The following is a 14,262-nucleotide window of genomic DNA, read 5'->3' on the forward strand; positions in this document are numbered from 1 at the left end:
GACTAAGAATTTTAGTATCGTACTAAATGCAATAGTGGAAGACATGTGAAAGTCCCAGAATGTACTGGCAGTTTATTTTTGCTGAAATAATAATGTGCGCATATAACATACATATATATATATATATATGTCATCACTATATTTTAAGCATCTGCTTCCTGTACGGGTATTGTAACACAGTGGGTAGAATGTGAGTTAAGTGTTATTTTACGTAGTAGGACCTGGGGGCACATTGAAAAAGAAAATAAACAGCGCTGTTCTCAGGGTGTTTTTAGAAATCATTATCTATGATACTTCTTCGGAATACCACCCCTTCCCTGTTTTGTTCTTGTTGTGGTCCAATGAGAACGGTGTCGAAACAGCCCGTGTGTGTTGACCACGGTTATCCTTTACTCCCTTTAAAACAGCCTGGGCCGCACCGCACGAGCTGCAACTGTCTGTATCATGTATAAATCTAATGTTGTAATCAAAAACAGAATTAGCTTTGCTAGTTTATTTCATGGCATTGCACTTGGTTGAATATTTTATAGGCAGTCCGTCCCTGATATGGAGTATTTTACCATGCATATTCACTGAGTGTACAAAACATTAGGAACACCTTCCTAATATTGAGTAGCACCCCCTTTTGCCCTCAGAACAGCCTCAATTCGTCGGAACATGGACTCTACAAGGTGTCGAAAGCGTTCCACAGGGATGCTGGCCCATGTTGACTCCAATGCTTCACTCAGTTGTGTCAAGTTGGCTGGTAGTGGATCTCTACTCTGAATAGCTCATCCCACAGATGCTCAATTGGATTGAGATCTGGTGACTGGGCAGGCCACTGCAGTAAGCTGAATTCACGGTCATGTTCATGGAACCATTCCTGGACAATCCTAGCCTTGTGGCATGGAGCATTATCCTGCTGAAAAAATCCATTAGCAGATGGATACACTGCTGCCATGAAGGGATGCACCTGATTGGCAATGATGTTCAGATATCCTGTGGCATTCAAACGTTGCTCCACTTTTATTAAGGAGCCCAATGTGTGCCATGAAAACACACCCCACACCATCACACCACCACCACTAGCCTGCAATGTTGACACGCGGCATGATGGATGCATGTACTCATGTGGTTTTCTCCATACCCTAGTCCTCCCATCAGCGTGAAACAGCAAGAACCGGGATTCATCAGACCAGGCAATGTTTTTCCAATCCTCCAGTGTCCAGTGTTTTCCTTCCTTAGCCCACTGCAACTGCAGTTTCTTGTGTTTTGCTGAAAGAAGTGGAACTCTGTTAGGTCGTCGGCTGCCATACCCCATTCGTGTCAAGGTACGACGAGTTGTGCATTCTTTTATGGGTCTTTTGACACAAATGTTGGGTCAGTTGACTAACTGTAGCCCGTCTGTTGCTCTGCACAATTCGTGTCAGCCTCCTTTGGCCTCTTTCATCAATGAGCCGTTTTCGACCACTGGCCTGCCATTGGCTGAATGTCCTTTGGGTGGTGGACCATTCTCGATACACATGGGAAACTGTTGAGCGTGAAAAACCCAGCAGCATTGTAGTTCTTGACACACTCAAACCGGTGCGCCTGGCACCTACTACCATACCCAGTTCAAAGGCACTTACTGTAAATCTTTTGTCTTGCCCATTTACCCTCTGAATGGCACACATACAAAATCCAAGTCTCAATTGTGTCAAGGCTTAAAAATCCTTCTTTAACCTGTCTCCCCTTTATCTACACTGATTGAAGTGGATTTAACAGGTTACATCAATAAGGGATCATAGCTTTCACCTGGATTCACCTCGTCAGTCTATTTCATGGAAAGAGCAGGTGTTCCTAATGTTTTGTACACTCAGTGTATATCTTAAATAAAAAAAAATATTACGTGCACACATTTAAATATATGTTAGAGCCGAATTAATATTTATGTATAAATGTTGGCCTATTTGTAACATTGTAAAAATGATTATTAGCTCATAATATCGTAAAATACATACATTACTGGTACAAATATTTCAAATGTTCTGATTCAAGACATCCCGCCTTGCGTCGTGTCTGACTCCCTTTAAAAGGATAAAGCGGTTCTGATAATGAATGAATGAAAGAATGATTCGGAACCCCCTTCAGTTCCTGTTTGGTAACAACAACAATGCTTGATCCTTAGTACCGTACTAAAGCTGGAGATCAGCTCGTCTCCAACTTTGTTCCGCTTGTTTTTTCGATGCAATTGGTACGAACTCAATTGGTAAACACTAGCTGTGTAACTCATGTTACTGAGCCTGCACCAGCTGCAGTACAGAAGATGACTCTTTTTAATACTAGCCTTCCAGTTGTCACGATGCAGCCCGATCCAGATGCGTCCAGCCGAAGCATTTTCCGTTATATTGTACAGGTGCTCTGCTTCTTCCTTGGTGTACACAGTGACCAGGTCTGTGTAATTGCTTCTGCAATGGTTCTGCGCTTCAGTCCAGGTCTTCGGAGTTGTCACTAAATGGTATTGTGTGGTGTCACAGGAGGGGACTGTACAGAGCGCTGGAAAAAGAAAATACTGCTTAGAAAAGCTGTTCATGTATAGAAAACAAAGGCTACTATTCAAAACATTTCTTCACACAGAGAGTGGTGGGTGTATAGGAATGGACGCCCTCAGATGAGTCGAATGGACTCCTCTCATTCATACATTTTCTTACGTTTTTTTATATTCATGTATTAACTTTCAAATGAACATAAGAAAATGTAATATTTGATGAATCTCTGAAACCCATTAAGAAGCCTGTCTTTCTTTCATTCTTTCCCTTCTGAACCTGTTGTGGATTCTGCTGTAGTCATGGGTCCTTTTACGATGTAATATAAAAAAAGAAACAAAAATTTGTTTCCCTCATAATGTCCTGATGTTGATCTTATTGTGTTTATTTTTATTTTCCCTTTGTCTCCAGCAAAGCCCATTTATACTGTTTCCACACTTCAGCAAAATGAATCCAGGAGTTGAATCTGCAATCAAATCTGGGAGTAGTTAATGCGGCTTTGCTGCCTGTTCTGTTCACACTAGAAACTAATCCCAGATTTGATGCAGTTTATTTTTATGATGCAGTCTATTGATCACTGATGAGCACATTGCTCTTGATTGAAAATATGAATGTGATGATTGTTTACTGCTATCAGATCATGCATTCATCTGTGTTTCTTTTTCTTAAACAGGGAGAGGAGTTTTATTTGTAATGTTTATTGAATGGCATTCTATTAAAATACTAGCTTCCTGATGTTTTTATGGTGTTAGTCTATTTAATAAAAATATCACACTGGTGTTAGTATGCTTAATAAAAATATGCTTTGTGTAATTATTATTTTTTTGTAAGTTAAAATAGATTTCTCTTAAACCTATTTTTTCTCAATTAATTTGCTGGCCACACTCCCCCACAGGTGAAAACAAGAATCAAATGTTTGGAACGTTATTAATTGCAACTCACCAGTACATGAACCATTTGACAAGGTGAATCCAGCTTTACAAGAACTGTCTGCCAAGGAACAGCACCAGAGCAGCAATCCCACAATGATACCTGAAGACAAGGAAATGGAAAGCACGTTTAGACACACTGCAGCAATATGGATAGCACAAGAGATATGAATTCACACTCTCAGGGAATTCGTGTTCAGTGAATTTGTACTATAAGAAGTCATCTTCAATAAGAAACTGCTACGTTTGTCTGGAGCCATGTAGAAAATGTGGTCAAGCATGCTGGTGTATTGAACCTGATTGGTTTCAGGGTTCAGTTCCTTGTGTGACAGCTTTTACATTTCTGCTGCCATGCTGGGTAAATCACTTCAGTGATTTGAACAAGGAGCTGACTTACATTCTTTTGTAAGTACTAAAAGAAATGTAATTAAATACAACGACAAACATTTCTACTAGAAGTCCTTCTCAGTGTCTTCAGTGTGGAAGTATTGTATCAAACGTTGTTCTGGTGTTGTTTCATCAAGGAGTCTTCTTCTGTTTTGTAAGTGTTACCTGAGGTTTCTATTTGCTCAGTACACCATTGGAGACACTGAGAAAGGGTTGTCATTGAATTTATTACATTTCTTTTAGTATTTATAAATGAAGCACTATTGAGTGTTTATAGTTCTGCATGGTCTTTTCTGTATTACACACAGCACAGATGGGAACAATCTTACCCTTATTAAATTTACTAATATTAAAATAATAGGGATAAGCAAGGTTAAATGTCCCCTCTGCAGAAAAGGAGAGCGCGTCCACGAGAGAACCGCACATAGCAAGCACAAGCCTCCCACACAGACAGTGGCCTGCCACAGAGAACAATCACGCGTGCATTACCTGAGCCCCTTGAAGCCAATGGGAAGCACCATGTCTAGAACTCATTTTAACAATCTTAAATTCATTTTCATTAGCAAAGAGTAAGTAAAAGATACGAGTTCACTTTACAAGCAGTGTGCACCCCGCTACCCAAAATTATATATCTTACTAAAAACAACAACAAAATGTATGTATGATAATACCGATTTCATTCTTATACCACTCCCCGACTCCTGACAAGTAGATACAAACAGGTAAGTGAATAAAAATTCATTTATGGGATAGTTTTTATATCTAGTTATAAAAAGAAAGTTCATAATTTTTTAGTTGCAGTTTCTTTTTTAAAACTACTGTGTGTGGGTAATCGTCAGAGAACCGCATTCTGAATGAGTCATGGAAAAACACAGTCTATTGCTACACAGTCAGAGAGAATTCCGTTTCTCCATCACACTCTCAGCTTCGGAGGAGTGTTTGTGTATCCGAATGGGTACTCGGGACTCCAAGTGACCACAACATGCTGTAACATTTATTTGACAAAGGTTTTGAAGTCCTGAAGTATATGTGTCTTTATTGTGTAATCTATCTGTGAAGAACAAGAAGTTTTACGATTGTGATCATGTCATTTAGGATTCATTAATTGTTATCTGGGCATTTCTGTAGTTTTTGTGACGTATAATACACTCAAATTCAATATTAGGCTAAATTGGTTACTGTAAAATGCAAAAAGCACTGCAGGCAAGCATCCCATTGGTCTCTGAACCTTGGTGTTGTAATAGATGCTTCCCTATCAGCAACCAGAGTGTGGGGGAGCAATTCAAAAAGGCATACAGAGTGCTTGGGTATATAGAGTAGACGACAAATCCAATCCATGATTTTGTTTATTTTCTATTGAATGCTAAACACATGAATAAATAACTATAAAAAGCCTAAAATGCAACAGACTGATTTGTTGCTTGTTAAATAATGAGTTTACATTATTATGCATTCATTATGTTCACAAGGTGGCCCAGTCTATTGTTAAGTGACATAGACAAATGTTCATGCTGTAAGGATTTTAGATGGTATTCTTATATGAATTACATGGAGAACCACCACATTGTGTGCAAATCCTCAATTCACCATCAAGTGACTGTAGTAAATACTGAAGAAACAGGCAACACTACCTCTAAACACAGCTACGGGCTGAAACGGATGCTGAAACACTATAGCTATTAATAATAGGGTCAGCATGTAACTGCTTTTTGATTCAGTTTGTTTTCTTACATTACATTTTTAGCTGTTACTCATAATCTGCCTATGTGTATTCAGCTGATATTAGATATAGCCTTGTGGCAGGGCAGAAGAGAGCCCTCTCTGTAAAGAGGGGCCGGAAAGAAAGGCCCTGCTTGTGATAAATGTATTGTGAGGTGTGTTTAATATGATTTGTGATTTAAATGTATTATTGTGGGTTGATTTAAAAGTAATGGTTTATTGTTATTATTGTTATATTATTACGTCACCACTTGAGCCAACCGGTCACAAGCCTACATCAGTGTTTTTTATAGAAGGCCATCCGGGTCAAAAATGCATTATTTAGTACACTTTCTCATTTGACTTTGGTACATGTTGTAATTATAATTACTATGTGTACTCATTTGGCCAATCAGATGGCTGAAAATGAAATGAGAACCAATTAATTAAAAGAAAATAGTATGTGTAATAAATTATCCAATTAAAAGTCGCCTTGCATCTGCCATTCCCGCCCAATTTGTGATGGTATATGGAATTGGCATTGGGTAAAGTCTAGTGAAAGATGGTGTAGACATGGCATTCTGCATAAAGTATTATTATGTATTTGCTTCTAGTTTTCATTTCTATTATAAAGTTGATAGTTGAAAAAGTTTAGTATTTTCATATTTTGATAAGGCTAACAACAGATGTAACACAAGAAGTAAAGACTTAGCAGTTTCCCTTTTCCTCCCTCAAAAGCTAGACATATGCAGCTTCCCGAACCGTGATGTCTGGGCACACAGCCAGAGTTGACATGTGTTTAACCAAGATGTACAGAGAGAAGGAAAGCAAGCCTATGTCTGCAGCATAAATGTGAAAACTGATTACCGCAGAGAACAAACCAGTTTAAACTAGCTTTTTCAGCTATAGAATGAGTGCATTAGGTTTTCTTAAGTTCATAAATGTATAATTGTGACGTGTGATAGAATATTCTAGAGGTTTTGGGCAAATTCCCCCCCTGAAGCTGAAGGTGTGTATTAACAGGGTGGATCAATACTGATTGGAAAAGAGTAAGGGAAATAGGAGGGGAAATGCTAAAATATTATTTAAGTATTTAGCATAATGTTTCTGTTTGAATCGTCAGTCACTTCCTTTGACTCCACATGACGTCTGTGTTGTAATGCAAACGTATGCATTAGGCCATGCTGTGACCTGCGCGTCTTTGCTTGCTTGTATCTAATGTTTATACAATTGTATTTACTATATTTCTTTTGTGCATATCAATTATTTTTAATAAATCATTTGTTGATTTACTCTCCCTACAATGGATAGACCCGGAACCTCCGAGACGAGCATCAACCGGCAGTTTCAGAGTCTTAGGAATCGTTTTAATTCAGCGGTAACCCCACTATAACTAATATGTAATTTTAAACAAGTGTTGAAAGATCTGACATTGAATCTAATATTAGCTACAGTAACTCAATATTTTGGTGTAAAACTGAAATAAATATAATTAGAAAATAAAAAACGATTGTGCACATCGTTAATACAAACTGAACCGTGTCACGATCAACAATGTCTGTCTCAAGAAGTCGGCAGCACTCCGCAAAGCTATATTTGCACCGTAGAAGAATATCTCTCTCTGCCATGATTTGCAATTTTCTTTATTCTTGATTTTTTTTAAAGCACATTTTATGTCTGAAATTGAAAACATTTTATCCTGAAGGTGATTGGCTGCTTACGCTGCATGACCCGCCCCTATGTAGAAAATGCATAGTTAATTTACATTTATTTAGAACGCGTATTTTTTTATTCTGATTGGACCAAATCAATACGTGTACTAAATATTTGAACACGTACTACTAAATAACATGTTTTTCACCCAGGTGGACTTCCATAGGTTTTCAACCTGTGGTACACGCACTAGTACTGATACGTGACATGCTTGCAAATGGTACGCACTGGCAGGTGTTCTTTATGACGACATGATTCCTTCATGCAACAGACGATAAACCTTCAATCACACCATTGCAATGTATCAATCTGTTTGTACCACCGAATCTCAGAGAAATGAGAAATTATGATGCAGGGCTCCAGACTGCGACTAGAATATTTACAAATTAGACAACAAAAAAGTGTTGACAACTGCTTTTTAGGCACACCAATGCTGCCTCTCCCTTTAAACGCATGAGTTAATGTTTATGAAAGCGACATGACGTCACTCTGTATAAAAAAACGCATGGCACATGTTTTAATAAACTGAAGTGCAAGAAGGACGTTAACAATTTGATCGAATATAAATGCTTGTAAATGCAGAGAGGTATTAACACCAGCAGAATAGGAGAACCCCAGTTTCATGCAACAGCAGTGACCAAACGAGTACTGTTGTGTAAAAATGTAGCTTAAAATGAACAGTTGCATTTAAGAAATCTAGAACAAGAACAGCGAAAACAAAAATAAAAATACACTTCAGATTTGTGTGTTGCACACGGGCCATGAACTAAATTTCCTGGAAACTTATAATAAAGAAAATAATTTTGGGCTGTGATGCAGCAAAAATCTGAACAATCAAACCAAAAAAGGAAGTGAAAAGGTTTGTGTATCAAGCTGAAAAAAGTTATTTTTCGTGAACTCCAATAAACTAACAGTCAAATCGTAGAGTGCCTAAATAAAGTTTTGAGTCAACACAAACAGATTTTTATCGTCTGTTGCATCTTGCATCCCAGATATAATAGATGTAGTTACATTGTTTATGGTCAGGAGTTTAAGGATGATTTAATTGTGCAGCAGATTCCCCAGTTAGATGAAGAGCTAACAATATCTCTTCAGCCAAAGAAGCAGGCACAGTAATTTAAGAGTACTGTTACCATAAACAGGGTCAGCTGTTTATTTCTCAAACTGACCATTTTAAGGAATGTGAAAGCAGAACGCACATAAATACTTGGGACTGCTGAGAAAACAAATAAATAAGGAAATTAAAAATGAAATGTACGCCATTCACTAAATTTAGCTCTCAAATTGTGCTAATGAGAATATCTAAAATGTATGACGATGTGCTAGCTGTGGTTTATTTAATATCGTAAATTTAACAGAATTAACTCACTGTGAAACTTGTTTTCACTGAAAAATAAAAGGTAGCATGTAAATCATAAGAGCTGTCTGTATTACATGGCAGATGAAATTTAATGTGAATAAAGTCTTGCACACAGGGCACAAAAAGTACAAGTACAGAATGAACAGTAACGAAATAGAGGAGGCTATGTATGAAAATGACTTGGGGGTAGTAGTGGATGAATCTCTTAAGCCAACCAGACAGTGTGGAGAAGCTATAAAAACGGCAAATAGAATGTTAGATTATATAGCCAAGGCAGTTGAATTCAAATCAAGAGAAGTTATATTAAAATTATACAATGCACTGGTACAACCGCACCTAGAATATTGTGTCCAGTTCTGGTCCCCCATATCATAAGAAAGACATTGAGGCATTGGAGAGAGTACAGAGGAGAGCAACACGATTAATTCCAGGATTGAAGGGTGTCATATGAAAGACTAAAAGTGCTTAATCTGTATAGCCTAGAAGAAGGAGAGCCAGAGGTGACTTAATAGATGTATTTAAAATTGGCAAGGGGTTTACAAAGTAACAGCTGAGAATTATTTTTCACAGGTAAGAGAACAGAACCAGGGGTCACAGGTGGAAGCTGAAGAAGGGCATATTCACAACCGAGGGGAGAAGGAGCTTTTTCACAGAAAGGGTGTTGAACCATTGGAACAGGCTGCCGGACAGAGTTGTTGAAGCAGAGACTATGGGATCCTTCAAGAATAGACTGGATGCTGTCATGAATAATACTGTATAACCCTCTCTAACCTTTAGCTAGCCGCCTGGAGGAAGGGCGAACCGTTTAGCCACAAATTCCTAGAGGTTTCATTTCCCCTAATAACCTCTCCTGAGTGTTAACGGACAACGCTTTCATTAAGTGAGCGAGCATGGGTGGGCCGAATGGCCTTTTCTCATTCTCAAATTTCTTATGTTTTTATGGTCTTACATGCTGTCAGATCAGGACTTCACTAACACTGAGCACAGGAGCTGCAGCTAATTCCCATATTATAACTAGTCTGTACACACTTAAAGGTACGATCACCAATTCCATACACAACACTTGCAAAATATTTCAAATATAAACATGCTGAGTTCATTGCAGTCATCAGCTGCATAGATTAACCATTCAGCAGAATGAGGCAACAAACAAGTGAGTACACAACAAACCTGGTTGTAATGGTCTTGGTTTTACAACAGCAGTTTAAGATTGGACATAGTGACTGGTACACCTGGTGGTCCATGCTGGAAACACTGGTACTTGAGATGAATATGTTGAAACCAGGTGTACAGCGACCTTGTGGAGGAGGCCCTAGCATTTTGCAGTGTACTGACGACCGCGTCTGAGAGCTAAGGTGGACAGACGGTTCCGTTCAGGGGCCAGACCCACAGTTGGAGTCTGCCCGGTTCTGGGTGCCAGAGAGTACCTCTCGCCTGACTGAGGAGATCCATGCGCAGCGGGATCCCCTAGGGCTGGCCTTGTACAGCTAGCAAAGGTTTGCAAACCAGATTGTCCTGGGCCATCTGGGGGCCACCAAGAGAACCGCCTCAATGGTGGAGGGAGAACCACAGGGGGCAGTGAGTCGTCTCTGCCGTGGCAAAGAGATCTACTCGGGCCCTCCCGAAACCGTTCCCAAATTCGCTCTACCACCTGATGGTGAAATCGCCATTCTGACGGGTGAGGACCCTCCCTGGAGAGGAGGTCCACAGCCCAATTCACCACTCCAGGGAGATGAACAGCCTGGAGGGATAGCAAGTGCCTCTTTACCTAGGTCAGTAGTTGAAAGGCTATGTGGTGCAACCCCAGGGACCGAAGTCCCTGGCGGTTGACATATGCTACTACTGACATGTTGTCCGTGCAGACAAGGACATGTCTCCTCTGGAGCACTGGGAGGAAATGCTGTCTTTTTTATGATTGTAGCCAAAAGGCATTGAGCCAGGCTTGGATCGGGCGCATGTGGAGTAACTCCTGTTGGATGGCTGATGAAGCTGCGGCCATCAGACCCAATAGTTTCTGACACAACACCAATTGTACTGTGAATCCCTGGTGACCATCTGGTACCTCCTCTCCCTCAAGAACCCGTTGAGGTGTCAGGATGGGGCGAAGGCACTAGATAGTATCTTTTTTTGGCACTAGATAGTATCTCGAGTAGATTCTGCGTTCTACGAGGCGAATGGCTTGCTTGAGAATAATGTTTTTACTTCATGTGGAACTGCAGCGCGTGTACGGTGGCGAGCACCCAAGAGTCTGAGGTGCAATTGTGCCAGTATGTGCCAAAGCTGTCTGCGCACCACTACGAGACCCACCAGGCTTCTACCCAGGGCTTGCCCTTGGAAGCCTGAAATTTGTAGCAGCGTACCTGAGACCAAGCGCAGCTCTGAGGCTACCAGTTCAGGGAGGAGCACCCATCGCAGGATGCCATCCAGGTACGCCGTTAGGAGACCTGCTGTGTTGGCCAGGCGCGTTATCTGTGCTTCGGCTGCGTACACTTTTTTAATGTGGGCCTCTGTGATCCTGGATTGGCCATTATGGCATACAGGGTCCTTGGACAGACCTCCTACAGGATGGGCTCGCACCAGGGCCGCTGTGGTGGAATCCACCGGCAGGAATTGCGCTAGTCCCAGCGCCCCCATGTTTGAGACACTTGGCGCTGAGGTCTGTCGGTGTCAGGAAGACTGTACCAGGAACACCGGAAAAGACTGGGGGGTCGAAGCTTGCGCCAATCTGAATACAGAGTGGTGTTGTTCAGGCACTGCCTTCCAGGGAACCTGGAGGAAATTGGAGGCTCGCTCCTTAAGCGCTCAAACCGAGCTCGATGGAGGGGTAACACCAGTCTCCGAGTCCGGTTACTTCCTGGACCTCAGTCTCCTGCTGCTCTAAAGAGTCCCCATCCCAGGAAGCCGCGATCGGGATTGCGTCCTGTTCCGCCTCACTATGCACATATGCACCGATCCAGGGAGCAAAGCACCAAGGCACCGAAGCACCGAGGCTCTGTGGCACCGAGGCACTGAGGACACCGAGCGTCGGACACCGAAGCACCGAGGCTCTGAGAAAACGAGACATCGAAGAACCGAGGGCACTGAAGGCACCGAGCACTAGGGGCATAAGCACCGAGGTTACTGGGCCGGGTGCATGCAGTCTGGTGGCCGCATGCAGTCACACAACCAATGCTGCTTGCAGCGGTGTGGAGCACTGCCTACAGACAGTATCAGTTTGGACTGGGTGCAGTCACACAACCGGAGCAGCGCAAAGCTTACAGCGACACGGAGCACAGCCTTCAGACAGTATACAGAAAAAAGCAGAAAGAGATTTTTTTTGTTGTTTTTTTAGACCTAAGCACCGAGGTGGGTGGTCAATGTATGCGAGTCTACGCTACAGTGGGCTGTTCAGACCCAGAGGAGGAAGCACACGTTGTATTTTTATTTTATTTTATTTTTTTGAAAAAACAAACACACACACAGCAGAAGCTGAAGGGTAGGGTATACCATTTCTTTTATTTAGGCCACACACACAGAGTGGGCGGGAAAGGTCTACTATCTAAATACAGTGTTTAAACATTAAAAAAATTGGAGTGACCCTGTCATTTTACTTATTTTTAAAGAGAAAATTGCAATGATTGAAGCACTGATGATATTTAGAACTGTTTATATCAAACAGAAATCATTAATTATATTTCACTGTTTTTTGACAGAAAATGTAATTGCAGTTTCTCAAACAATTTTGTTCACAGAAAAACTGAAGTAAACTTAATTAGATTTAGCTCTGTACCTAAAAAAAGAAAACCCTTCAGTCGTAGGTTATGCAGCAGTTCTTTGACAAACATTTCAATGAGAAGTCTTAAAATTATTGAGAAAAACGTCTTACTGTTTAAAACATTTTTGAACCCGTGTGTAGCAGTGTTTTAGGTTTGTATTGCTTTAAAATAGGGTCAAATTTAGTATCTATTTATGAATGTGTTATTAAAGGTTTTTCGATTATTAGTTACTAAGTTACATTAACTTTCTTTAACCACGGTAGTGTTATAGTATTACTTTCTACTGTTGTTGGAACATTTTATAGAAGAGGGTATTTCAATTGCATGTTTTATTAGTATTATAAATAAAAACAAAAACCCTATTATAAAACCCTCAACAACATTGGTGCTCAAATTATGCCAAAGATCCCCTTTTCTCAAGAAATTAGGTAGGCATTTACTTCTATCTTTTTTTGTCAAAGTGTTTGTCTACTTTCCTGATGTTTGGTTTCACAGACCCCGATTAATCTTGGACTACCTCATTTTAATTTAGGTAAAGTAGGGTTAGTGCTGATCTGGAAAGCAGACTAACGTTTCGGCTTGTGCCTTCATCAGAGCACCTGCATGTTGACACACAAACGTGACCTAGCACCTTGAAAATAGCTCTGCTTTCACACCTGATAAAAGCCTGTCCACAATATAGATAGAATGGTTTCCTACCTGCTTTCACACAGTAAAAGCCTGTCTGTTGTACAGAGAGAATGATTTCCTACCTGGTTTGCAGTGAGCCTGCATGTCTGCAGTGTTTTCAGGAGCTGCTTTGCGCACGTCTGCAGGAAACTCTTTTAAGCAACTGGTCTTGTTAATGTGTCCACAGTTTCCTTTTATAATATTGTGCTCAAGTTCTCTGCAGAACAAGGAACTCGATGCAGTCTTAGCATGATTCAGCTATATACAGCATTGTGACAGAGAGCAAATGAATCAGTCAACAATCCTTACCTGTGAGGGCACAGTATAACAGGAACAGTGTGCCCCGGACTGGATGGGTTGACAGTTCATTCCAGGGTCAGTCTTAGCATGAATCAGTTATATACAGCACACATGACTATTTCTCAGATTCATGCAGCCCTGTTATGTGCGACCACTATGGTCTATTTAGTCTGTCTATTTGGTAGGGATATATACAACAATACAGCAACATACAATTGTCATGATTATTGTAAAACAATATTTAATCACTACTGTCAGGAAAGGGTGTACTTTCTATGCATATATAAATTATGTCAGTGAGAGAAATTATACTCTGAATGACAACCATATCTTTAGCCACACAAAGCAAAATAGAATACACTCAAATGAGGCTTTCCTCAGTCCGTTCACACTTTCTGTCTTAGTACATCATAAAAGTCATTCACACAGGTAAACAAAGTGACGTACACAAATTGTGGAAACCTTTGACCTCCAGGTCAAGGGCACAGCAGGCCCTTCCTCTGTTTTTTGCCTTTCAAAGTAGGAATAGAGCTGATCCTCTGATTTGGAAACAATTTTGTACAAATACAAGGTTAGGTGTGAACTTGGCTTGTGCCATTTATAAAGCAACAATTACAGATACTGCAATACAGTATTCTAGATGCTAGACTCAGTGACTGTTTAAACGTTACATAGTTTAACAATACCTTTCCTCTCTACCTGCTGAATGTATTTGAAATAAATACTTACAGATTTAAAAAATAACAAATGTTATGGTAAGATGTATTTATTTTTATGTTGTCAGGATGGGTGTGTGGCGTTACTTGATTAAGCCAAACATTTCAAATGCTGGACCTAACTTAGGACAGTTTTTTTAGAACTGCCTAGAAACCTATGCGATGGACCAAATGGCTTACAAAACTATCACTCTTAAAAATAAGGCAGCTGTCATTATCAACAAGATATTG

The 14,262-nt window shown here is 40.4% G+C and overlaps 1 protein-coding gene across 1 annotated transcript in view; it reads right to left on the reverse strand.

Moving 5' to 3' along the window:
• The window catches only part of LOC117402120 (adhesion G protein-coupled receptor E3-like), a 48,430-nt gene extending 35,261 nt beyond the window's left edge, over positions 1-13,169 (reverse strand). Inside the window, exons 1-3 of the mRNA XM_059008033.1 lie at positions 13,099-13,169; positions 3,447-3,536; positions 2,306-2,514 (exon numbers count right to left, since the gene is read on the reverse strand). Coding sequence (XP_058864016.1) covers positions 2,306-2,514; positions 3,447-3,536; positions 13,099-13,120 — 321 coding nt within the window. The 5' untranslated portion in view covers positions 13,121-13,169. The remainder of the gene's footprint in view (positions 1-2,305; positions 2,515-3,446; positions 3,537-13,098) is intronic.
• Positions 13,170-14,262: the final 1,093 nt, after the last annotated feature.

Source organism: Acipenser ruthenus, chromosome 36, assembly GCF_902713425.1.
Source record: "Acipenser ruthenus chromosome 36, fAciRut3.2 maternal haplotype, whole genome shotgun sequence".
NCBI classification, from domain to species: Eukaryota; Metazoa; Chordata; class Actinopteri; order Acipenseriformes; family Acipenseridae; genus Acipenser; species Acipenser ruthenus.